Genomic DNA, 27882 nt, shown 5'->3' with positions numbered 1-27882 from the left:
TGGAGTAACTCAATGGGGCCCCCACTAGGGGCGCCACATTTATGGCAGCCTCTGCCTACAGTCTGTCCGTTTATTCTATCTTTTTTTAATTTTAGTTTGTCTTATCAGTATGTTTTGGAGGGTTCTTTAGTTTTTCTATGTCGGGGTAGGGTAAGGGTGGGAACCATTTCCCAGTCACTTCCTGGCGAGGATGCGAGTATTCTCCGAGTCGAGTCCTTGCCCCCTTCCTTGCAGCCTACCACTTGGATTGGAGCGGCCTCTCCTGCCGGGGACCGGACCAGAGCTTCAGCAGCGGCAGCGCAGCGCTGGATTCACCGCGGAGCGGGGCGATGCCTACCGGGATCACGGATGATGTTCCGGAGGTTTGGGCCGCTGCTTCAACATCGGAGCTGTGGTTCGTAGAGCTTCCAGCGCGGGCGGCGCTGACTTCAACATCGCGGAGTCCCGGGATCCCTTTGCCGAGGGCCGCCAGCGTAAATCTCCGCCCAGCGCAGCCTGTGGACTTCGAGAGTCGACTCCGGTAGGAAGTGGCCGATTCGGAGGTCCAAGCCGCTGAGGTTGTTCCCCCATTCCGACGTCGGAGTTCCAGCATCCAGGCGAGCGGGCCCGCAGTGGCGACTGCGGAGAGCTCGAGAGGCCCCGACCACGGGTGAACATCAAGAACATCAGAGGAAGAGGACTGACTTTGGTGCCTTCCCTCACAGTGGGAAACTTTGATTCAGATGTGTGGCGATGTTTTATGTTGGAGTCTATCGTGTGTTGTGTCGTTTTTTTATTTGTATGGCTGTATGGTAACCACACATTTCACTGTACCAACTGGTACATGTGAAAAATAAATGTATCTTCTAAGGCAGCATCTCTGGAGGACACGAATAGGCAATTTTTTTTGGTTGTAACCCTTCCGAATGTGAATCTATTTTTAGTTGTTAGTTGAGGCAGAATAAACCGCTATTCTAAAAATTGGAAGCAATTATTATTGCCCGAGGGAACAGTCCTTGTTTAAATAATTCATCCAAGAAAGTGAAAAGTTGATGTAAATTTCCTGCTCAAGTATTTCTGAAGCAACAATCTTATTACTCAGAAGTGACTAGGCTACCATGAGGTCAATAATAACATCAAGACAAATATAAACAAAACTATCAATGTTCTTTTTTGGTCATTTCTCAGTGGAAATGATAGTAACTACATAAGTTCATAAGCGATAGCAGCAGAATTAGGCCATTCAGCCCATCGTCTACTCCACCATTCAATCAGGGCTGATCCATCTCTCCTTCCTAATTCTAATCTCTTGCCTTTTCCCCATAACCCCTGTCACCCCTGACTTTCATTTAATTTACTATCCTGTTTTAAGAATGGAGTCCAAATTTCACATTCATGAAGATTTTTCAAAGGATTGGCATTTTGAAGACCTTACCAGCAAAGAGTAGGAGTAAACGGGTCCTTTTCACAATGGCAGGCAGTGACTAGTGGGTACCGCAAGGCTCAGTGCTGGGACCCCAGCTATTTATGATATCTATTAATGATTTGGACGAGGGAATTGAATGCAACATCTCCAAGTATGCGGATGACACACATGGGGGGAAGTGTTAGCTGTGAGGAGGATGCTAGGAGGCTGCAAGGTGACATGGATAGGCTGGGCGAGTGGGCAAATGCATGGCAGATGCAGTATAATGTGGATAAATGTGAGGTTATCCACTTTGGTGGCAAAAACAGGAAAGTAGACTATTATCTGAATGGTGGCCGATTAGGAAAAGGGGAGATGCAACGAGACCTGGGTGTCATGGTACACCAGTCATTAAAAGTAGGCATGCAGGTGCAGCAGGCAGTGAGGAAGGCGAATGGTATGTTAGCATCCATAGCAAAAGGATTTGAGTATAGGAGCAGGGAGGTTCTACTGCAGTTGTACAGGGTCTTGGTGAGACCACACCTGGAGTATTGCGTACAGTTTTGGTCTCCTAATCTAAGGAAAGACATTTTTGCCATAGAGGGAGTACAGAGAAGGTTCACCAGACTGATTCCTGGGATGTCAGGACTTTCATATGAAGAAAGGCTGGATAGACTCGGTTTATACTCGCTAGAATTTAGAAGATTGAGGGGGATCTTATAGAAACTTACAAAATTCTTAAGGGGTTGGACAGGCTAGATGCAGGAAGATTGTTCCCGATGTTGGGAAAGTCCAGAACAAGCGGTCACAGTTTAAGGATAAGGGGGAAATCTTTTAGGACTGAGATGAGGTAAACATTTTTCACACAGAGAGTGGTGAATCTCTGGGATTCTCTGCCACAGAAGGTAGTTGAGGCCAATTCATTGGCTATATTTAAGAGGGAGTTAGATGTGGCCCTTGTGGCTAAAGGGATCAGGGGGTATGGAGAGAAGGCAGGTACAGGATACTGAGTTGGATGATCAGCGATGATCATATTGAATGGTGGTGCAGGCTCGAAGGGCCGAATGGCCTACTCCTGCACCTGTTTTCTATGTTTCTATGTTTCTATGTTGCTTGCTGCCAGACATTGTGTTTGCCAAGCATCAAAATAGGGAGCAATCTGTCTTTGACGAGATCTTTATTCTCAGTCAGTTGGAAATTCTGCTACTTTACCATGAGCCACAAATTTTGGACCAATATGAAAAGATTTAACCAAAAATAAGAAAAAGTATATAATTACATTTCAAAAGATGTCAATATTTTTTAGAAATTACAATTGAGTGAATAAGTCTCAAGACTATCATACAAGCAGCCAGATCAATGAAAATAGTTATTACAAGGGGTTATGAAAAGTTTGAAGATGTGGAACATTGTTGCAGTGACTTCTTCCTGCTTCATACAATTCTGGCAAGTGTTCCATGTGCACCTGCCAACAAAGTGGCTGGTCACAAGTATGCATGTGATTATGCATGTGCCAAAATGCCATTGTGCATCCAAATAGCACTCGTGAGACTGAGCAATGGGTGCAGTCATACAGGGTTTGTCCCTGCAACAGGTACAAGCATGCTAAAGTCTTGGGGCAAAACAAAGACAAACTGGCGGGAGTATTTAGTTTACACGGGTGGGTTTAAACTAAATAGTGGGGGGAGGAGTCGACAAATTGGAAGTATTAGGATGGAGTTAAAAGGAAAGAGAGTACAGGAAAAGTTATGAAAGACACCCGAATTAATGGAACAGAAAGTTCAAGACGGGGAAGAGAGTAAGGGCAGGTGAATTAGGAATCTGTGTGAGAGCGGAGGTGAATACCAAATTAAAAGTGTTAGATATGAATGGGCAAAGTATAAGAAAGAAAGTGGATGAGCTTGAGGCTCAGTTAGAGATTGGTAGACAGTAAACAAAGAGTAGGAATTAACATCCCTTTCAGAATGGCAATCAGTGACTAGTGGGGTGCCGCAAGGCTCGGTGCTGGGACCACAGCTAATCGCAATATACAGTGCCCTCCATAATGTTTGGGAGAAAGACCCATCATTTCTTTATTTGCCTCTGTACTCCACAATTTGAGATTTGTAATAGAAAAAAATCACATGTGGTTAAAGTGCACACTGTCAGATTTTATTAAAGGCCATTTTTATACATTTTGGTTTCACTATGTAGAAATTACAGCTGTGTTTATACATAGTCCCCCCCATATCAGGGCACCATAATGTTTGGGACACATGGTTTCATAGGCGTTTGTAATTGCTCAGGTGTGTTTAATATCCTCCTTAATGCAGGTATAAGAGAACTCTCAGCATCTAGTCTTTCCTCCAGTCTTTCATATTAAATTACAACAGTGGATCTTTTAATGATTCATATGCAATTTTTTTCACAACAGAACTCTTAATATTATTTTGCTGATTGGAGAATTGTGGCACTCACAACCTTCTCTCAATTAGCAAAAGTGCCACCAGGTGGCCAGAAGGATTATACTGCCGCAAGAGAATGGCGATATATGAATTTGGTATTTTTCCATTAAAGTGTTGATGTAAAACAAGTATTAAAAACTGATAATAGAAAGTAAAGAGAGACATGAGGTGTCTGCAACAGTTAAAATCTTTAATGTGTTACCTGATGTGCAATAATGATTTAAAAAAATAAGTCTATATGTTGCATATGGCAAAAACATTGAGAAATTTCTGCACAACCAAAAATGTAAACTGTTGTTTTAAAAATATTTTCTTCTCTATTTCCTTGCAATCTCATTTGCATAGTACTAACTCTTGCAGAACCCATCTGAACTAGGAAAGCTTTTGAATGTCATGTATTCCTTAAATACTTTTTTTAAAATATATTTAATAGCAACTTAATAAAATTTGAAATCTATACATAACTAAAACTCTGATCTTGTGCTCTTCCGGTTTGTGGGTTTTTTCTATTTGCGCATAAACGGTACACGATAGCACTACGATTTTTTTGCCATGTTACTCATCGTTCTCCTGTGTTGTGAGTGCAACAAGTTTCGTTTCAATCGGTGGTATGTTGTAAAAAATGTAGAGGTGTAAAATTCTTTAAAAATGCTTGTGCGCAGATTCCTTCAGAGCGCCACGTAGATTGGTCTTTTCTCCTGTCAGTCAATGCCACAGCCGGGATGGCGACACCCCTTCCTGCCTCTACCGGCGGCAGCCTGTCCCGCCTCACTCACAAACTCCTCTCTCCCCTCCTCCTAGTAACTTTGCCTATTGTCTCCCCACACCGGCGGCGTCGGCGGGGGGGGGGGGGGGGGGGGGGGTTCAGTGGAGGTCCTGGTCCCGTCTCTCTCTCTCTCATCACTCACCCGACTCCCTCGCCCGATCTCTGCGGCAATGGAGGTCCTGTCTACCCATCCCCCCGGGTACATCTCCTCCATCGTCGCCATTGCGGTAACTCACCTTCACGGCCTTCTCTGAGGAGATCTTCTCCACCAGCTTATCAAAATTCGTGGTGCCCTTCTTGATGAACACCGACTCCATTATGTCCAGAAATTCCTGTCATTGCTGTTCCACCGTCATTCCTGCTAGGATCCCTTTCCAGTCTACCTTGGCCAGCTCCTCTCTCATGCCTTCATAGTTCCCTTTGTTCAACTGCATCATTGCCACTTCCAATTTAACCTTCTCCTTCTCAAAGAGTCAGAGGTCTCTCAGTAACCCAACTGTGTCAAAATATCTTAGCTCAACGTAGATCAATGAGAAAGGAGACTACCCTTTGACATACAGGCCAGGAGTTTCAGCTTCCGGGAACATAGTGAGGAACCAACTAGCATTTGGAAAGGTACACGGATAGGACAGGTTTAGAGGGATATGGATTAAATGCAGGCAGGTGGGACTAGTATAGACGGGACTTGTCAGTCGGTGCGGGCAAGTTGGCCGAAGGGCTTGTTTCCACGTTGTATGACTCTATGACTAACTCAGTTTGCTGATGGCAAGCAGTTGAGAGATCTGAAATCTGGGATTCAGTTGATTCCAGCCACCACATGACTTAAAATGAGTAGTAATATTAGCAATTAATCTAGTTGAATGATTCGACCCATTGCGGAGATTAAAATTTATGCACACTCATGCCATGTGACCAGAGTCAGTTTTCGAATGAAAGCTGGCCAAGTTATCCACAGTTCAGATTCCACTGAATAGTCCTGGATTAAGAGAGGAATGTGCATGAGCATGTTGCAATAAATAAATAAATGTGTTGGTTATTACTTGCTCTGATATCTTTTAGTGTGTTTCATACAACACATAAAAAGATTACACAGTGCAAAAATAATGCCAATAGATAGTGTTTTGCAGATGATGGTTTACACCGAAGATAGGTCAAAGTTTCAAGGTCAGTTTATTGTCACATGTAACAATTAAAATACAGTGAAATTCGAATTACCATACAGCCATACTAAAAAAAAGCAACAAGACACACAACTTCATAAAAGTTAACATAAACATCCACCACAGCGGATTCCCCATATTCCTCAGTGTGATGGAAGGCAATAAAATCCAATCCTCTTCCTCTTTTTTCTCCCGCAATCGGGGCAGTTGAACCATCCACAGTCGGGGCGATCGAAGCTCCCGCAGCTGGCGATCAAAGCACCCGCGTCGGGGCGATCAAAGCTACCGTGTTGGGGCGATCGAAGCTCCCACGTCGGGGTGATCGAAGCTCCCGCGTCGGGGCGATCGAAGCTTCCGCAGCTGGCGATCAAAGCACCCGCGTCGGGGCGATCAAAGCTACCGTGTTGGGGCGATCGAAGCTCCCACGTCGGGTGATCGAAGCTCCCGCGTCGGGGCGATCGAAGCTTCCGCATAGAGGCAGTCGAAGCTTCCGCGTCGGTGCGGTCGAGCCCCCGCATGGGGGCGATCTAAGTTACCACATCGGGGCGGTCGAAGCTCCTGCGGTTTGGAGTTCCCGAAGTCAGTCTCTGACCAGAGACTGCGAGCTTCATGATGTTAAAGTCCGCAAGCACCCACAGTGGAGCGCCAAATCTCGATAGGGATCGCAAGCTCCGTGATGGTAAGTCCGCAGGCTCCCCGGTGGAGCTCTCGTCGGTCTCCAGCAAAGACCGCCAACTCTTCGATGTTAGGCCGCAGTGCGGACGGATACGATACAGAAAAAATCGCATCTCCGTCAAGGTAAGAGATTAGAAAAAGTTTCCCCCAACTCCCCCACCCCTCCACTCCCCACATAAACAAGCTGAAGAACACTAAAACCATACATATAACACATACAAACATACAACAAAAGAAGGAAGGGACAGACAGACTGTTGGTGATGCAGCCATTTCTGGTGCCACCCGGTAGACACAAAATGCTCTAGTAACTCAGCCGAACGTCACCTATTCCTTCTATCCAGAGATGCTGCCTGTCCTGCTGAGTTACTCCAGCATATTGTGTCGATCTTCGACTATAAATAGATTGCTAGGCCTCAATAGCTGCACGAAAGCAGCATGTGAGCTCTACCCTAGAATACCAACTTCTCAGGAGCAAATATTCCATTTATCCTCTTGTAAAAATAATTACCCATGTTTTGTGGTTTGTGACAACCTCCACCCGACAAAAAAAAAAAATTTCCTCCCATGAGAAGAAGTTGCTGTGAAGTGCCAGAAAGATCTTCCGTGACAGTGCTGTCCACCCAAAGCTCATACCAGCTGCTGCTTTGGTTCAGGCCAGACATAAAACTGTTACAAGCAATTGGCAAAGTCAAGTTCGGATTAACTGGTTGTTATAAAACTGAATGTTTCGGAAAGATTTTCAAGCCTTTAAACCTGAAAACCTTTCAAAACTGCAGTTATATTTTTTAAAAGTTAATACAATAAACAAAAATCAATTAAAGTACTGATACATGAATCCCTTGCAACCCCTCAAAAGGAGGGCATTAATAGATCTAACCTATTCTAGCTGATTCTCCTCCCAAAGAGCAACTGGAGCAATTCGAGATCGGTTTCTGAACATCAGTGAACCACAAACGGCAAACTACTGTTCGAAAATTTTGAACCAGCACATCCACGGACCTTTATATGTACAAACCTTTGCTGGGAAGTGTTGGCAGAAATGAGCAGAACTACCAGCATTTCTTTGTCAAGCCCAGCCCAATTATTTGATCACTTAATGCACTAAATAAACAAGAGTAGAAAATGAATGAAACTACTCAAGAAGAAAAATATTTAGGTTTACTACTCCCACCATTACCTAACCTGGTGTGTACCTGGAATAATACAGAACATTATAAATGCATACAGATCATCTTCTCTCATATAAAAATGCCCTGACTGCTGCTAAATCCTCCTACTACTCCAACATCATCAACAACAGTGAAAATAACACTCGGACTTTATTCTCCACTGTCGACAAACCACTTAAGCCTCCTGAAACCTCGAATCACCTCACCTCCATTGCTCAGTGTAATACGTTTTTGGACTTCTTCAGTACCAAAATCACCAGCATTCATCACCAATTGAACTCTTTCTCAGCTTCTGCTCACAACAGCCCACCCTGGACTTCCACACTGGACTCCCCACTCTCCACCCTATCTACTTCCCAGCTTCCAACAGTCGAAGAAATAACTAAACTCATGACCAAGTCCAAAAACTCCTCCTGCTTGCTTGATCCCATCCCTTCTGTCCTGGTTAAATCCTGTCTGCCCTCTATCTCACCCATCATAACGTCCATAATTAACTCCTCCCTATCAACTGCCACTGTCCCTACATCTCTCAAAACAGCTTCTGTCACCCCGATTCTAAAAAAACAGGTTCTGATCCAAACAATCTAAATAACTACCGCCCCATCTCCAACCTCCCATTCATCACTAAACTTCTGGAAAGGACAGTAGCGACACAACTTCAAGTCCACCTTCAAAACAATAACCTCTATGAACCATTTCAGTCCGGTTTTTCACCACAATCACAGCCTTGGTAAAAATTACAAATGATCTCCATCTCGCAGCTGACACTTATCCATCCTGATCCTCCTCGTCCTCACAGCAGCCTTTGACACCATCTCCCACCCAATTCTTCTGGAACGTCTATCTGCCACCGGCATCAACAACAATGCACTACTTTGGTTCAGGTCCTATCTACATGACAGAAAACAGTTCATCCAGGGAAATAAAGTCACATCCACAACTGCCACAGTCACCCATGGTGTTCCTCAGGGATCGGTGCTGGTGCCACTGCTTTTTATCATCTATATTCAACCTCTTGGCAATATTCTCCGTCATTTTGGAATCAATTTTCACTGCTACGCCGATGATACACAACTTTACCTCTCCACAAAACCAAACACCTCCCTTCCCCCAACTGCCCTCACCACCTGTCTTCAAGCTATCAGCAACTGGATGTCACTCAACCTTCTAAAACTCAATGGAAATAAAACAGAAATCATGCTAATTGGCTCAAAGTCCACACTCTTCAAAACCCACCCATTCACCATTTCAGTTGATAGCTCACCCATACCCACCTGTTCCCATGTCAAAAGTCTTGGCGTCATTCTGGACAGTACACTTTCCTATGGCCCCCACATCAGCAATATCACACGCTCTGCATACTTTCATCTCCGCAACATCTCCAGACTCCGCCCCTCCCTCTCCAAAGACAATACAAAAGTCCTCATCCACGCTCTGGTCACATCCCGCATCGATTACTGCAACGCCCTCCTCACTTGCACCTGCAATAAAATTCTTCATCGCCTCCAATGCATTCACAACTCTGCAGCCCGGATCATCACCCGCACCAGATCATCGGACCACATCACACCCATCCTCACTCAGCTCCACTGGCTCCCTGTGCACCACCGGATTAACTACAAGATTTTACTGTTGACCTTCAAAGCCCTACACCACCTTGCTCCCCAATACCTCTCTGACCTGCTGCTACCATACACTCCTTCCCGGTCACTTCGTTCCTCCTCAGCTGCAATTTTAACTGTCCCCACATTTAGACTCAGCACCATGGGTGCCAGAGCCTTCAGCTGCTCTGCCCCACGTCTCTGGAACACTCTCCCACCTCCCATCCGTCATCTGGACACTATTGATCAATTCAAATCACAACTCAAAACACACCTGTTTAGATTAGCATACCCGACATAACTTCCACCATGTTCACCCTGATTTTAATGACTTAAAATGTTTTGTGTATTTTTAACCATATAACAATTACAGCACGGAAACAGGCCATCTCGGTCCTACAAGTCCGTGCCGAACAACTTATTTTCCCTTAGTTCCACCTGCCTGCACTCATACCATAACCCTCCATTCCCTTCTCATCCATATGCCTATCCAATTTATTTTTAAATGATACCAATGAACCTGCCGCCACCACTTCCACTGGAAGCTCATTCCACACCGCTACCACTCTCTGAGTAAAGAAGTTCCCCCTCATATTACCCCTAAACTTCTGTCCCTTAATTCTGAAGTCATGTCCTCTTGTTTGAATCTTCCCAATTCTCAAAGGGAAAAGCTTGTCCACATCAACTCTGTCTATCCCTCTCATCATTTTAAAGACGTCTATCAAGTCCCCCCTTAACCTTCTGCGCTCCAGAGAATAAAGACCTAACTTATTCAACCTATCTCTGTAACTTAGTTGTTGAAACCCAGGCAACATTCTAGTAAATCTCCTCTGTACTCTCTCTATTTTTTGACGACTCTCTCTATTTTGTGTGTTATTTTTGTTTTTTGTTTTTAATCAACAATTTTAATATTGATAAATGTATTGTGATTTTATGTCCTGTAAGGTCCTTGGGTGTCCAGAAAGGCGCCAGCAAATAAAATGCATTATTATTATTATTATTATTATTATTATTATTATTATTATTATTATTAGCATAACTATCATCCTTTACAAAGAAATGATCTAAACAACCAAAAGAGTTTTGGTGGTAATTTAAAAAAAGTCACATCTCTCTGCTCATTAACAGTTGAGTAGCTCTGAATGCTTGGCTGGAGCCAGTGGAGTTTTAGAACAAAAACACAATGCAATGTATTTAATATCGGTCATGACCCAAACTAAATGCAATTAGGGTTTTGTTATTTGGTTGAAGTTTTCATGCTCCCTTGTAATGCATGTTTGAGATGAAAGCTAACAACAGAAAGACATCAGGGTTGTAAAATAATACATATAAATGTTACGGAGATTGTACGTTCTCATTTCTATACCGACTCATTAGAAATTCCAAATTAACAAATTGATTTCTCACCAACATTTAATCTGAATCAAAAATCTTTTTAAATTTTTAAACACCATTTTATCTTTCAAATGTTTTGAGCATTCCTCTGCAGATTTCTAACATTTCCATTTTGATACATCTTTAATTAAAGCAAACAATTTGCACTAACTAATCTGATAAAACCAATTATGAATTTAGATTTTAGTCTTTCAATATAAATTCACTTCAGAAAATCATTGCAAGCATATCTGCAAGTATATTATTGCCTTCACACATTTTGCAGTTCACAATATTAAACGGCTACAACCATCTCTTTGACCAGTAGTTTATGACAAGAAGGCTTTATGAAACACATGCTATATTAAAGTTAAATGATGGAATGACTTACATTTATCCACCAGCTGTCCGTGCAATGCGTAATTTGGATTTCCCCTTAATCTGCTTACAGTGGACAATAATTTCAATTTGTAATATAAAGCATTGTTTTCATATTGAAGAAGTTATTGTTTACCTTTCATTGACTTGAATGGATTTTTCTGCACCATTTGGTAAGGTGACCAATAGGTCCACTGTCCCAGGCAATACATTTTCTTTCATGTCTCGAGGATTTTGCTCACTTTGTACAACTTTACAATTCTTAGTAGCAGTGAGGATCCTGCGAGGAGCTGGCTGTGGTGGTGGTTGTGGCGCTCGACCCTTCATTCTACTGAAAAAGAATGAACAGATATATAAATACAGAGAATAGCGCAAACAATTAAATTCAAAACAAACAATTTAAACGTATAGTTTTGTTTGACAAAATCAGTTACATGTGCTGGCCACATATAATTGACCCAGGGGGAGTGTGTGTGTGTGTGTGTGTGTGTGTGTGTGTGTGTGTGTGTGTGTGTGTGTGTGTGTGTGTGTGTGTGTGTGTGTGTGTGTGTGTGTGTGTGTGTGTGTGTGTGTGTGTGTGTGTGTGTGTGCATCTTCTCGAAAAAACGATGCGGTAACGGTAAAAGATTTACATATTCCGGTTAGAGATTTTTTCCGTGGAATCCAAAATAAGCCTTATCTGAGAAATTCATACTATATTTCTCGAGTTATTACTGAAAATGTTCAAAAATCTGAAAAAACTTTGAAAAAAAGTCGCTGATGACTTTCCAATGGATCTGCGCGCTGCGTTCCACGTGCTGTGTGCCACGCGCTGCGAGTGAAGAACAAGCAAGTCAGGCCATGTACTGGAGCTCTCGGTCAATCTCAGATCGGGTCCATCTCGGGTCCTTGGTCCCTCTCTTCCCCTCCCTCTCTCTGCCACCCTCTCCCTCTCTCTCTGCCACTCTCCCTCTCTCTCTCTGCCCCCTCTCTCTGCCCCCCCCTCTCTCTCTGCCCCTCTCCCTCTCTGCCCCTCTCCCCCCCTCCCCTCCCCCCCTGTCTCTCTCTCTGTCTCTGCCCCTCTCTCTCTCTCTGACCCTTCTCTCTCTCTCTCTCTCTCTCTCCCCCCCTCCCTCTCCCTCTCTAGACGCGCCTGCGAGTTGGGGGCTATGCGTGAGGGGGTATGGTGAGGATGGGGCAAAAGGAGCGAATGAATAATATTAATATAATATCAATGGGATTGTTAGTGTGTGTGTGTGTGTGTGTGTGTGTGTGTGTGTGTGTGTGTGTGTGTGTGTGTGTGTGTGTGTGTGTGTGTGTGTGTGTGTGTGTGTGTGTGTGTGTGTGTGTGTGTGTGGGGGGTGGTTAGTTTGTGTGATGCAGCAGGCTGCCCCCCGCAACCACGAGTTGAGGGATGGGACCCAACGGGTCCCACTTGGTCTAGTAACTATTAAAAGTCTGATCTTGGATGTGTGTGTGTTTATTTGTTTGTGTATAATCACATCTTCTCGAAAAAAACGACACGCTAACGATAAAATGTTTACATATTCTGGTAGAGATTTTCCACTGGAGTTAAAATCACCTTATCTGAAAAATTCATGTTTTATATCTCGAGTTATTAAGTAAAATGTTCAAAAATCTGACAAAACTTTGAAAAAAAACTGACTGTCTTTCACTGATGGATCACACAATGGATCTGCGCGCCGTTCTTCCTCGTGCTGCGAGTGACATCACCACCCCCCTACCCCTCCCTCCCTCTCCCCCCTCTTTATTCAAAACTTGGCCCGTCGACTGCAGACCAAAGATCATAGCTGAAGACCGCGGCGGTCCAACTCGCGGTCCTTCTCTCTCTCTCTCTGCCCTCTCTCTCTACCCTCCCCCCCTCTCTAGATGCACCTGCGAGTTGGGGGGCTATGCGTGAGTGGATAGGCCAGAGATGGGGCAAAAGGAGCCTAAAGGAATGAATTTTATTTATTTATTTATTTATTTATTTTATTTATTCCGAACAAGTAAAGACATTAAAGACATTAATAGTAACAAAATCGAAATTATCAAACAATTGGACATTACAATCAATATTTACAAGCAATGAAAAGAACAAAAAGCAAATTTCCAATGTCCAACTCTGTGTCTGTACAAGCTCGAAAAGGAGTGAGAAGAAGAATAACTTATTAAAGCTCACCCCTTTTCCCCAACACTTCTACCATACTTAAAAATCAATTAATTAATAATAATAATACTACCCCAGGCAATTTCCCATAATACCTACAGACATATATATACATACAACTATTATACACATACAAACTTCATATATGAAGTAACCAAACATAAGTAAACAATTGTAAAGCAATAGACAAGCATTAACCCCCACTTGTCAACCATCCCCTCCACCCCTTGAAAATTATTTTTTTATATATCATTTTAAAATGATTCATGTTTGTACATTGCTTTAATTCCTTGTTCAATTTGTTCCACACTCCCACTCCACAAACCAAAATACAAAAGGTTTTTCTAGTCATACGGACTCTTTGTTTCTTAAAATTAAATATTCCTCTTAAATTGTAACCCCCCACACGCTCGCTAAATAATTTTTGAATGTTTCCAGGTAAATTTTTATTTTTGGCCCTAGACATTATCTGAGCTGTTTTGAATGTAACCAAATCTTCTAATTTTAATAATTTTGACTCTAAAAATAATGGATTCGTATGACCCAGATACTTGGCATTATGTATAATACGAATTGCTCTTTTTTGCATCATGGTTAATGAGTGTATCGAATTTTTATAATTATTGCCCCAGACTTCTGCACAATAATTTAAGTAGGGTAAGATTAATGAACAATAACGAATGTGGAGTGATTTATAATCCAGAGCCTGCTTGGCTTTGTATAATAGAGATACGTTTTGACAATTTTAATTTTACATGTTTAATATGTGATTTCCAGCTTATTTTATCGTCAATTATAACCCCAAGAAATTTATTTTCATGCACTTGTTCAACTTCCACCCCATTTATCTTTATACTTACTAGTTTATTTATTCTGCAATTACCAAATAACATTATTTTAGTTTTACTCAAATTTAATGAAATTTTATTCCTATCAAACCATATTTTCAATTTACCCATTTCTTTTATTATTTTATCCAATAGCTGTTTTAAATTCTCCCCAGAACAAAAAATATTTGTATCATCTGCAAACAAAACCAGCCTCAAGGCATTGGACACATTACAAATATCGTTTATGTACATGATAAATAATTTTGGGCCCAGCACTGACCCCTGTGGTACACCACAAACAATATCTTAAGTAGCTTTTTATCCAGTCCAGTACTATTCCTCTGATTCTATACCTTTCCAATGTTTTAAATAAAATATTATTAATATAATATCAAGGGGGTTAATTAGTGTGTGTGTGTGTGTGTGTGGGGGGGGGGGGGGGGGGGGGTGGGTAAGGGGGGTGGTAGTGTGTGTCTATAGGGGGTGGTTAGTGTGTGTGACGCCATATAGCCCCCCCCCCCACCCCCCCACCCCCCACCCGCAAAACGGGTCCCACTTGATCTAGTTAAGTATAAAAGTCACACAAAAGACGTGTTTGAACCAAGACTCTGATGATGCCTGGAGAAGAGCGGTTCTGGTAAAACCCAAACGTTGAAGAGATTCTTAATGAAAAGGTACTAGTTGATAGTAATGTTGACAACAGCTTTCATCGTGTTGATACTGATTAAGAGAACATTAATTGTCCTGATTTTTTATGAACAGAAAAATGCCAGAGTTGTAATTGTATTGGAACATCTCAGTTGGAGCACAGTTAACCCTGTTGCAGGGGGTTTTTGTACTACAAGTGAAATGTTGTATGCTCCAATAGATTTTGACATATCCACACACCCTGGCCTTTTATTATCATGTGAAATGAATCAAATTGCCTGGATTCTGCGAAGGAGGCATTCTCAGGAAGCAGCAAAGCTATCTGAACCAAGCTGTGAATGCTTGTCATTCTTCATTCAAGTGTGGCACATTTGGTTTTAAAACAATTCTTCCATCTGTCACTAGGTGGCATGCATGAACATCCTAAACCTGTATGTACATTTTCAACACCTTCCACAAATGGGTTGTTCTATTTGTATTTATGAATGAGCAGTGCTGGAGAAATGGCAGCTAGCTCCTTTTGAATCAGCTAGTGAGCATCACTAAATACACTAAAAACAAGAATGGATTTTGTTATTTCCGTTTCCAATGATGGTTAACACTAAATGCCAATTTTCTTTTCCATTCATCGTGCGGAGATCTCAAATGGTACGCCACCTGAAACACCATCAGTGTTGGACAAATCCATTCCCTCTGGCAGATAAGTGGATTGCAATGTAATGAGTTGGACACAAATAAATATTAACTATACAAAGCTCTCCTTTCTAGACGTGCTTTCTGCCTGATAGTGGCAGTCAAAGTCTGCCAGGTCTGCCCCCCTTTATTAGAGTAAAGAACAAACACCTTTACCATACTTTGAATACAATTATCAAATAAGATAATTGTTGTCCTCGAATTTGAGGTATGTGTGGGAATCTGGATATTGCTTATTGATTGTCCTCAAAGGACTCAATTAGACAGAGTATGAGAACACAGAACTCTTGTTCTTTGCAGTTTCACTGCAAGCAGAAAACAAAGTACAGGAATAACTCAGCGGGTCCAGCAACATCTCTGGAAGACATGGATAGGCAACATTTCAAATCAGGTCTCTTCCTCAGATAGAAGATGGGCCCCGATTCAAAACATTGCCTATCCATTTCCTCTAGAGATAATGCCTGACCCACTGATTTACTCCAGCACTTCGTGCTCTGAACAAGATTCCAGTATCTGCAGCTTGTGTCTCCACAAGTTACAAGCTTCTGTTTTTCAAATTATTTTTCAATGTTACCACTTTATGGTTTCTTTTGTTTTTGATAGAATTTTATACAACCAGCACATTACATCCAAAAAAGTTTTGTCAATGCATTGTTTTAAATGCTGTTCCACTTCAGCATGACAGACTGCTAATGTTGAAATGTTACTTTTTAAGATTGATGAAAATATAATTTGATTTCAGCAATTTCCAGTTTTTAAAACAATGATACACGGCTGTGACATGTCACATTTACAAATACAATATGCCCACAGAGGTGACTTCTGCCCATACATTCAAATTTCTTGTTGAGTTTAGTTGAGTTTAGTTTATTGTCACGTGTACCGAGATAGATGAAAAACTTCAGTCAGCGGAAAGACAATACATGATTACAATCGAGCCATCCACAGTGATAAAGTCGAATCAAAGATAGCCCAAGGGTCTCCAACGAGGTAGATAATCATTCAGGACTGCTCTCTAGTTGTGGTAGGATGGTTCAGATGCCTGAGAATAGCTTTGTATAAACTGTCCCCGAATCTGGAGATGTGCGTTTTCACACTTCTATATCTTTTGGGAGAGGGGACAAAAGGTATAGAAGATATCCAAAGACGTACAGGTATGTCGGTAAATTGGCTTGGTAAATGTAAAAATTGTCCCCAAGTGTGTGTTGGATAGTGTTAATATGCGGGTTACGCTGGTCAGTGTGGACCCGGTGGGCCGAAAGGCCTGTTTCCGAGCTGTATCTCTAAACTAAACTAAAATTTACTGAGTACTTCGAATGATTGTCCAAGTTCCTGCAGTGAACAGTTTCTTCTGGTCTCTATTCATTCATTGCGAACCTTTCACAAACAATTCATGGGAAACGTTTTTGTGACATATCTTGGAACGAAAAGAACTCAGTCGGTAAGCAACACGAACCTTTACAGAATACTATTTTTCAGCTACAAACAGTCCCTAGTACCGGAAGTGGTGGCGCTGCCTTGCAGCTGCGGCTCGCCTGCAGTCTGTTTGTCTTTCCTTTTTTTGTTTCTTTTGTCCCGTTGTTTATTTTGGTTTATTTAGTTGTGTATGTGTGGGGGGTGGGGGTGCGTGTAACATGTTTTTTGACTCTTCCTTCGGGGGGGGGGATGCGACCTTTCTTGCCGAATCCCCGTCTCAGTGTCCGTCTGCGCTGAGGCCTATCGCGGAGCTGGCGGCCTCCAACTGCGACCGACCTCGAGGCTCCAGAGGCAGAGCCAGCCAGGACCTACCAATACGAGTCTGGCCGACTTCGGGGCTGTGGTTGTGGGATGACCCAACCTCCGACCCGATTTTGGAGCCTCGGAGGCTTGGTCACGGGCCAGTAGACGACATCGTCGGGAGCTCGCAGGTCACAGGTTGGTGACCTGTTTTTCCGGAGCTACTACAGCTGCGTCCGCTGGACTGGAGGGTGGCAGCTTTGGCAGCTTCGACCGCCCCGGGCCGCGGAGTTTGAACAGGCCCGTTTGCAGAGCTCGGATTCAGCCACGGGACTTGCTCACCATCACCCGGCGGGGTCACAACATCGGAGGCCTGGATTGCCTCAGCGCAGAGCGAGAGCAAGGAGGGAAGAGACAATGACTTTGGGACTTTAAACTGTGTTGAGTGTTTATTCTGTTATTTATTCTATGTTATGACTGCAGGCTAAACCATTTCAATGCACTGAAAAGTGCAATGACAATAAAATTGAATCCAATCCAATCCAATCCAATCCAAATTTCTATACTTTCAAAAGGAGCGAGACCAAAAGTCAAAAGCCCATTTTCACAAAGTAATCAAAATCTACTATCATGTAACGGCAAATTCAGTCTGAAGAAGGGTCTCGAGCCGAAACATCACCTATTCCTTTTCTCCAGAGATACTGCCAAACCCACTTAGTTACTCCAACATTTTGTGTCTATCTTCGGTGTAAACCAACATCTGCAGTTGCTTCCTGCACATGCTGACTACTATAGTTATTTATTAATTTTTTAAAGATTTATTTTATGACTGACCTGTATCCAGATCTGCTTTAGGTCTGTGGCATTTTCTTGGTACAAACAGTGATGGCATTTTCAAACTAAACAACAACAGATTCCCTCTCTATCACAAGTAAAGCCTTTGTTGACATGTACTGTGCGATTATACTATAATATCCGAAGTTAGAGATTAAAACAAATTTCAAAACTTTTGACTTAATTTCCAAACTAAATATCTGGCATTAAGTAGTTCATTCCTTTTAAGAAAAGCCAATATTCAATCATTTGACCATATTTTCAGCTCAGTAATGTGGCACTGAAACAAGTATTTTGGCCCAATCTGTCCATGTAATCTCTCATGTACCCATCTAAGATAGACACAAAATGCTGGAGTAACTCAGTGGGTCAGGTAGCATCTCTGGAGAAAAGGAATAGGTGATGTTTCAGGTCACATTCCTTCTTCTGACTGAGAGTCAGGGGAGAGGGAAACTAGAGATATGAAAAAGTAAAAAGAACAAATGAATGAAAGGTATGAAAAGAACAAATCAAAGCCCATTTATCAAGGATTCCATGATCTCCAGCCATTAAGCCTGCTTTCCATGTGGGACCTAGTCAAATATCATACAGTATGCCAAGCAGACCTCCTCAACCTCATTGCTTACATAAATACATTTTGTTACCTTTGTGAAAAAAATCACAGAATTGGTCAAACAAGATATCCCAACAAACAGAGATCATCTTTGATTAAGCCCCACCTTGCCATGAGTAGGTTAATCCTCCATCGTTTTTTTCCTAATAAATCCTCTGCCAGTGACGTTGGAATCACATGATTGTGATTACCTGACTATACCTGCTGCCATAGAGTCAGTGGAGCACATGTTTGAAAAAGTCCATTCAGCCCATCGTATCTATGCTGACTATTAGGCTTATCTATGCGAATGCCACACTTGCATTAATTTTATACCCCTCAATGCCATCTCATTCAACTGCTTAGGACGCGTCTTAAAAGTTGGTACTGTTTCCACCTCCATAACCTGGTAGCTTTTCAGATACCAACTACTCTTTGTTTGCAAAATTCACCCCTCAGATCCCCTTTAGACCTACTTTTTCTCACCTTAAATCTATGCCCTCTCATTTTTAGAAACCACTTCCATAGAAAACAGACCCTGGCTATCTATATCCATCCATCTCATAATTTTATACATCTCCATCATGTCACATCTCAGCCTCCCTCATTTATAATTGCCATACATGGTAAACGTGCATTTGTACCCAAATCACTCATCATCATAGTTTACTCATCATACATACTTTAGATTTCAGGCAAGATTTTAGACATGCATTCCATCTTTCTCCCTTATAATTTAAAAATGAAAAAAACAATGTTATGGTTAACCATCAATACGTTTAAGATAAAGCACGTTGTTTCTTATCAAATTTTGCCTGACAACCCAAGACCTCCAATCCAGGTAACAACTTTGTGAATCTTTTCTGCACCCTCCATCTTAATTGTCCTATAATATGTGGTCCAGAATGGTCTGAGGTCTAATCTCAGAGGTATTTTTTTACTCTGGTATTCTGCTGTCCCAACTTTTATAATCAGTGCATCGGCTCATGAAGGCAAGCATACCATACACCTTCCTCACCACCCTATCTATCTGTATTTCCATTTTTATGGAACTATGCATATAGCAGGCCCGTACGAAGCTTTTCAAAAAGGGGGGTGGCATAACAGGATTACAAAAAACTTAATGTGAAATAATGTGCGCGCTGCGCACATCACGAGCGCGAAGCACGAAGTCCCTCGATGCCGGGGTCCAATATTTCAGAAATTAACAGGAATCTGAGAGGTAGCTTTTTCACACAAAAGGGTGCTGGGTGTATGTAACGAGCTGCCAGAGGAGGTAGTTAAGGCTGGGATTATCGTAATGTTTAAGAGACATTTGGACACGTACATGGATAGGACAGATTTAGATGGATATGGGCCAAACGTGTGTGAGTGGGACTAGTTTAGATGGGACATGTCGGTCGGTGTGGGAAAGTTGGGCTGAAGGGCCTGTTTCCACACTGCATCATTCTATGACTAAAAAGTGAAGAAGAAAAATGCATGTAGATAAGTAGAACAGATTTGAAAGAGGAGTGAAATGTAAAGGCAGAGAGAGGTTTATGGGTGGAAAGGAACATAGGAAAGGAGGGGGGAGAGTGGGCTTGGGCAGATGGGTGAAGGGAAAATAGTCACAAAGTGCTGGAGTTACTCAGCGGGTCAGGCAGCATCTGCGGAGAACATCAATAGGCGACGTTTCACAGAGTGCTACTCAGCGGGTCAGGCAGCATCTGCGGAGAACATGGATAGGTGACATGTCACAGAGTGCTGGAGTAACTCAGCGGGTCAGGCAGCATCTGTGGAGAACATGGATAGGTGACATGTCACAGAGTGCTGGAGTAACTCAGTGGGCCAGGCAGCATCTCTGGAGAAAAGGTAAAGTTTATATTTCGGGTCAAGACCGTTCTTCAGTAATATTCATGATGTGCCATGCATAGACATTTCTGAATGTTACCCAAACCATCGTGAGCTACTTTGTTACGGTGCTTGCCCTCTCCTATAACATCTCTGCTGCCTTGGGTGATGCAGGACAGGACACAAGCTTTGGGACATGGTGTGAAGCTGTTGCCGTCTGTCTCAGCCTGGTAAAAACCTGGATGGAGTGGATTTGGAGAGGATGTTTCCACTAGTGGGAGAGTCTAGGACCAGTGGCCACAGCCACAGAATTAAAAGACATTCCTTTAGTAAGGAGACGAGCAGGAATTTCTTAAGTCAGAGGGTGGTGAACTGTGGAATTCATTGCCACAGACAGCTGTGGAGGTCAAGTAAATGGACATTTTTCAGGAGGAGGTTGATAGATTCTTTCACAATACAATTTCACAATACAATACGTTTTATTTGTCACTTGAACCTCATAGAGGCTCAAATGAAATGTTGTTTCTGCAGTCATACACACAAGAAAAAAAGACCCAAGACACAACACAATTTACACAGACATCCATCACAGCGCATCTCCTCCTCGCTGTGATGGAAGGCAAAAAAACTTATCTCTCCCCTGCACTCCCCATTCCCCTCCCGATGTCAGAGTCAAAGCCCCCGGCGGGCGATGGCAATTGTCCCGCGGCCATTAACGCCGCGCCGGGTGATGCAAGGCCCTGCTCCGGGTCTTGTTGTTGGAGCCCCCGGCGGGCGCTAGCAAAGTCCCGTAGCCGTTGAAGCCGCGCCGGGCGGTGATGTAAGGCCCCGCTCCAGGCACTCCTCGACCCCGCGACTCGGGCGGGTGAAGTCGCCGTTGCGGAAGCCCCTAAAAGTGGTCTCCCAACAGGGACCCGCGGGCTCCCGGTGTCACTGTCCACCGGTCCTGCGGTTGGAGCCTCCGAATCCCTGGGGTCGAGTCACAGCAGCGCGCCACCACCGCTCCACCCGCTCCGAACTCGGCCAGCTCTACGATGGTGAGTAGGTCCACAGCTCCGCAACTGGAGCCCCAGGTCATTCCTGCTGGAGGCCGCTCCACGTTGCAGCCCCAATGACAACGGAGACCCGACAGGGAAAAGGTCGGGTTCTCCGTGCAGGGGAAAGATTTTAAAGGTTTACCCGCCACCCCCCCCCCCCCCCCCCCCCCCCCCACACACACACAAACACATACCCCATCAAAAAATAATAAAAACTACATTAAAACGGGACAAAAAATAAAAAAAAGACAGACGGACTGCAGAGGCCGCTGCGACGCGAGTCGCGCCGCCCACCGGAACTTATAGCTCTGCTTTGATTCTTGATTGATAGGGGTGTCAGAGGTAATGGGGAGAAGGCAGGTGAATGGGTTTGAGAGGGAAAGATAGTCATAGGGTGATACAGTGTGGGAACAGGCCCTTCGGCCCAGCATGTCCCATCTGCACTAGTCCCACCTGCCCACGTTTGATCCATATCCCTCCGAACCTGTCCTATCCATATACCTGTCTAACTGTTTCTTAAATGTTGTGATAGTCCCTGCCACAACTACCTCCTCTGGCAGCTTGTTCCATACACCTACCACCCTTTGTGTGAAAAACATACCCCTCAGATTCCTATTAAATCTTTTGCCCTTCACCTTAAATTATGTCCTCTGCTCCTCGATTCACTTACTCTGGGCAAAAGACTCAACCATAGCTATTCAAATCATGATTTTATACACCTCTATTAGATCATCCCTCATCCTCCTGTGGTCCATGAAATAGAGCCCCAGGCTACTCAACCTCTCCCTATAGCTCTGGCCCTCTAGTCCCGGCAACATCCTCGTAAATCTTCACTGTACCGTTTCCAGTTTGATGACATCTTTCCTATAACATGGTGCCCAGAACTGAACACAATACTCTGAATGCGGCCTCACCAACTTCTTATGCAACTGGGGTAAAGCTAATGTTGATGGCATTAGACGGAAACATGCAATGGTTGATTGGGAGAGGTTGCAGGGAAATAGTGTTTCATGAATCTGATATAGGTTTTTGAAGAACTGGCCCAGATCATTCATGAGGGCAGTACACAATGTCTACATTGAATATAGAAGTCTTTTGATAAGGTCCGCATAGTAGGTTGGTCTAAAAGGTTAGATCTCTTGAGATCCAGAGTGACCTGTACAATTTTAGATTCAAAATTGGTTTGGTGGTAGGAGCGAGAAGGTAGTAGTGAAGGGTTGTTTTTCAGACTGATAACCAATGGTGTGTCACATGGATCGGTGCTATATCCACTGTTGTTCGTCATCTATATTATGTTGTTAATGGTTAATATTATTATCATGTATGCTGAGATACTGAGATTGAGGTTTATAAAATCACGAGAGACATAGATAAGGTGAATGGCCACAATCTTTTTCACAAGGTAGAAGAGCCTAAATCTAGAAGGCATAGAAGGCAAAGATTAAAAGGAATGCAAGGCCTTCACAGATTGTGGTGCCTAGAAACTGCAAGCGAAAGTGGTTGAGGCAGGTATAATAACATCGTAAAAGACATTTGGACAGTTACACGGATAGGAAAAGTTGCAAGAGATATGAACCATTGGTATGCAAATAGGTCTGGCTTAGATGGTCAGTTTGGTTGGCATGGATGAGTTGGCCTACTTCCATGCTGTATAGCTCTATGACTGCAACCTTTAATGTATTTAGAACCATGTATTGGGTCAATGATAAAACTGTGGCAATTCAGTTACAGATGAACGATTACTGTGGGGTCAATGTTGTGGAGAAAATAAATTATTGAAGAAAACCTTGTGCAATCAAGAACCTATAGGTGAAGCAAACTAAGGCATCAGGTCCGTAGCAACCTATAAGTGACAGATCCAGTAATTCTGAGATATACCATGTCACAATTATGTACCATGTTCCAAACCTCTCTCTTTAATATTTTACATGAAGCACCTTTGCCAATCTGAATTAACATCTCCATTAACAAAGGATTGAAAATTAACATTCATGCAATCAACACCACATGTAGACCCACAGATGTGCCAGTTACATACTTTATGGTAGAACTCCGGAGATCAGATAAAGAATCAATACAAGATTGATCAAATACTGCAAAGTAAACCGCCATCTAGCCCATGTCAACAAAAAAAGCCACGTAGAAAGCAAGAAAGCGAAGGACACCAGTATGTAGAACAAATAGCAAGTGTCAATTTCAAATATGACAAATAAATGAACATAGCCTTTGAGAATTAATTGGGGCATCTCGGAATTAGAATACTTGCAGAATAATTGTATGAAATGTTACAAATTACTACTTATGCAATAGCTAGGTATTATGTAATCATGGCATTCATGTTGGAACAAGAGTGCCCAGATCAGAATTCTATATCGGTTGGTGATTATGTAACCAACCTACAATCTGATATGCAGTCCTGTTGAGAAGCAGTGAAGTGATGATTTAAATCCTGGCTTATTTACATTTTGGTAATACTTATTCTTCTTGCTTCCCTCCCTGCGTAGAATTCAGTAACAGGTGGTGAGATTACCAAAGACCCTAACTGAACTACAGGTATAGTGAACAGTTGAGAGGACACTTCAGCCTTCACTGTTAGATTTTTTGCAGAGGAGGCATTAAACAGAGATATCTGCCCAGAGGAATAAAGTCACACAGCGTGATTCAAAACAAAAAGATTTTGAATAGAAACATAGAAAATAGGTGCAGGAGGAGGGCATTTGGCCCTTCGAGCCAGCACCGCCATTCATTGTGATCATGGCTGATCGTCCCAAATCAATAAGACGTGCCTGCCTTTCCCCCATATCCTTTGATTCCACTAGCTCCTAGAGCTTTATCTAACTCTCTCTTAAATCCATCCAGTGATTTGGCCTTCACTGCCCTCGGTGGCAGGGAATTCCACAAGTTCACAACTCTCTGGGTGAAAAAGCTTTTTCTCACATCAGTCTTAAATTCAGGACTCGCCCAACATTGGGAATATTTTTCCTGCATCTAGCTTGTCCAGTCCTTTTATAATTTTATATATTTCTATAAGATATCCCCTCATCCTTCTAAACTCCAGTGAATACAAGCCCAGTCTTTTCAATCTTTACTCATATGACAGTCCCGCCATTCCAGGGATCAATCTCGTGAACCTAGGCTGCACTGTCTCAATCACAAGGATTTCCTTCCTCAAATTAGGAGACCAAAACTGTACACAATACTCCAGATGTGGTCTTACCAAAGCCCTATACAACTGCAGAAGAACCTCTTCTACTCCTATACTGAAATCCTCTTGTTATGAAAGCCAACATTCCATTAGCTTTCTTCACTGCCTGCTGTACCTGCACGCCAACTTTCAGTGACCGGTGTACAAGGACACCCAGGTCACGCTGCACATCCCCCTTACCTAACCTAACCCAATTAAGATAATAATCTGCCCCCTTGTTTTTGCCCCCAAAGTGGATAACCTCACCTTTATCTATTTTATACTGCATCTGCCAAGCATCTGCCCACTCACTCAACCTGTCCAGGTCACCCTGCAACCTCCTAACATCCTCTTCACAGTTCACACTGCCACCCAGCTTTGTGTCATCCGCAAACTTGCTGGTGTTGCTCCTAATTCCCTCTTCCAAATCATTAATATATATAGTAAACAGTTGCGGCCCCAACACCGAGCCTTGCGGCACTCCACTCGCCACTGCCTGCCATTATGAAAAGGACCCGTTCACTCCTACTATTTGCTTCCTGTCTGCCAACCAATGTTCTATCCATGTCAACACCCTACCCCCAATACCATGTGCTCTAATTTTAGTCACCAGTCTCCCGTGCGGGACCTTATCAAAGGCTTTCTGAAAGTCTAGATATACGTCATCCACTGGCTCCCCTTCATCCATTTTACTTGTCACATCTTCAAAAAATTCCAGAAGATTAGTCAAGCATGATTTCCCTTTCATAAATCCATGTTGACTTGGACTAATCCTTTTACTGTTTTCCAAATGCCCCATATTACCTCTTTAATAATTGACGTCAGCATCTTTCCCACCACTGAAGTCAGGCAAACTGGTCTATAATTCCCCGTTTTCTCTCTCGCTCCTTTCTTGAAAAGTGGGATAACATTAGCTATCCTCCAATCCACAGGAACTGATCCTGAATCTATTGAACATTGGAAAATGATCACCAATATGTCCACTATTTCTAGAGCCACCTCCCTGAGGACCCTGGTATGCACACCATCTGGTCGAGGGGATTTATCATCCTTCAGTCCCATTAGTTTACCCAATACTATTTCTCGCCTAATGAACATTTATTTCAGTCCTTCTACCCCCTTAGATCCTCTGTCCTCTAGTTCATCTGGGAGATTGTTTGTGTCTTCCTTAGTGAAGATCCGAAGTACCTATTCAACTCTTCTGCCATTTCCTTGTTCCCCATAATAATTTCACCCGTGTCTTCCTTCAAGGGACCCACATTTGACTTTGCTGCTGTTTTTCCCTTAACATATCCTAAAGAAGCTTTTACTGTCCTTTTTTATATTCCTGGCCAGCTTCCCTTCATACTTCATCTTTTCAGCCCGTATTGCCCGTTTTGTTTCCTTCTGTTGTCCTATGAAAGTTTCCCAATCCTCTGGCTTCCGGCTACTATTTGCTGTGTTATACATCTTTTCTTTTCTTTTATTCTATCCCTAACTTCTCTTGTCAGCCACAGTTGCCTCCTACTCCCATTAGAATCTTTCTTCCCATTAGGAATGAAATGATCCTGCGTCTTCTGGATTATGACCAGAAATTCCCGCCATTGCTGTTTCACCGTCATTCCTGCAAGGATCCCTTTCCAGTCTACCTTGGTCAGCTCCTCTCTCATGCCTTCATAATCCCCTTTGTTCAACTGCATCACTGACACTTCCGATTTAATAGCAACCAGAGCACTGCCTCTTTACAAAATTGCCCCAAACTCCTCATCAAAACCACTTTCCTTCCAAATTAAAATCTTCACAATACCATCTGAAGCACATCAAACAGCATGCCACTAAGAGGTTCTACAGATGTCCTTGCCGCTGCCCTCAGATTATTACTAACTAAAACAGTCAACACCAGTAAAGCTGAAGCCAACCATGAACCTGAATGAATGAGTGCGAAGAAGGGTCACGACCCAAATCGTCATCCATCCATGTTATCTGGAGGTGCTGTCTGACCCGCTGAGTTACTTCTGCACATTATGTCTTTTTTTGTAAACCAGCATCTGCAGTTCCTTGTTTTGAATGATTGAATAAGTTTATTGGCATACAAGGAATTTGCCTTGGTGCTCTGCCTGCAGGTGACAACATGACATACAGTGACAGTTAGGAATGACACATAAAACATTAAACATGAATAATAAAACATTATCGATTAAACATGTGAATTAAATAAAATACCAGAGCAAAAGGAGACTGCAGATTTTTGTTATTGAGTAGTTTGGTTATTACAGCTTGTGGCAAAAAGCTGTTTTTATGCTGTGGCAGCTTAATGGCCCTGCCCCACGATACGAGTTCATTCCAAGAGCCCTGATTCGAACTCGGAGATTTACGGTAATGGCCGCTCGTCGGTACTTGGGGCTCTCGTAGACATTTTTCAACATGTCTTCCCGAGCTTACCTGGCATTAGCGAGTCTTCCCGAGTACCTGCCGTTAGCGTTACGAGCCGCTGAGACGTCCCCGAGCTCCGACGTACCCGCTACGTTCATTCTCCGTGTTTACCACGAGTTTGATTTTTTTTAAACTCGGGAGAGCTCTTGGAATGAACTCGTACCGTGGGACAGGGCCATAACAGTCCGGAGTCAAGAGGGAAGTGATTCAAAGTGTATGTGGCCAGGGTGAGAGGGGTCAGAGATGATCTTACCCACTTGCTTCCTGGCCCTTGCAGTGTACAGTTAATCAATGGAGGGAAAGTTGCAGCTAAAAACCTTCTCAGCTGATCGGACGATTTGCTGCAGCCTCCAAGTGTCGTGCTTGGTGGCTGAGCCAAACCAGACCATGGTGGAGAAGGTGAGGACAGACTCTACGATGGCCATATAGAATTGGACCATCATTGCCTGTGGCAGATTGTGCTTCCTCAGCTGCCGCAGAAAGTACATCCTCTGTTGTGCCTTTTTGACTGTGGAGTCGATGGTGGTCCCCATTTAAGGTCCTTGGAGATGATGGTTTCCAGGAATTTAAAAGTCTCCACAGATGTGGCTGTGGTGTTGTTGATGGTGAGTGGGGTGAGGGGAGGGGGAACTCTCCTAAAGTCTACGATCAATTCCACTGTCTTAAGAGCATTGAGCTCCAGGTTGTTGGGATGGCACCAGGACGCCAGCTGTGTCACTTCCTGTCTGTATGCAGATTCCTCCCCATCCTGGATTAGTCCAATCAAGGTTGTGTCGTCTGCAAACTTGAGAAGTTTGTCAGAGGAGTCAGTGGAGGTGCAGTCATTGGTGTAGAGAGAGTAGAGGAGAGGGGAGACTATGCAGCCTTGCAGAGCTCCTATGCTGAGGGTCTGCGGGTTTGAGATGTGCTTTCCCAGCCTCACATGCTGCTTCCTGTCTGTCAGGAAGCTGGTGATCCACCAACAGACGGGTTCAGGCACCGTCAACTTGGAAAGTTTGGAGTGT

The 27882-nt window shown here is 43.2% G+C and overlaps 1 protein-coding gene across 1 annotated transcript in view; it reads right to left on the bottom strand.

The window, feature by feature from the left end:
* Window positions 1–27882, bottom strand: part of cobl (cordon-bleu WH2 repeat protein) — a 242208-nt gene that overhangs the window by 133019 nt on the left and 81307 nt on the right. The window contains 1 exon segment of the mRNA XM_055657302.1: window positions 11090–11284. Coding sequence (XP_055513277.1) covers window positions 11090–11284 — 195 coding nt within the window.

Source organism: Leucoraja erinacea, chromosome 2, assembly GCF_028641065.1.
Source record: "Leucoraja erinacea ecotype New England chromosome 2, Leri_hhj_1, whole genome shotgun sequence".
Taxonomy (NCBI): Eukaryota; Metazoa; Chordata; class Chondrichthyes; order Rajiformes; family Rajidae; genus Leucoraja; species Leucoraja erinaceus.
The sequence above is the reverse complement of the archived record's forward strand: the minus strand, read 5'-3'. Positions and strand labels throughout refer to the sequence as shown.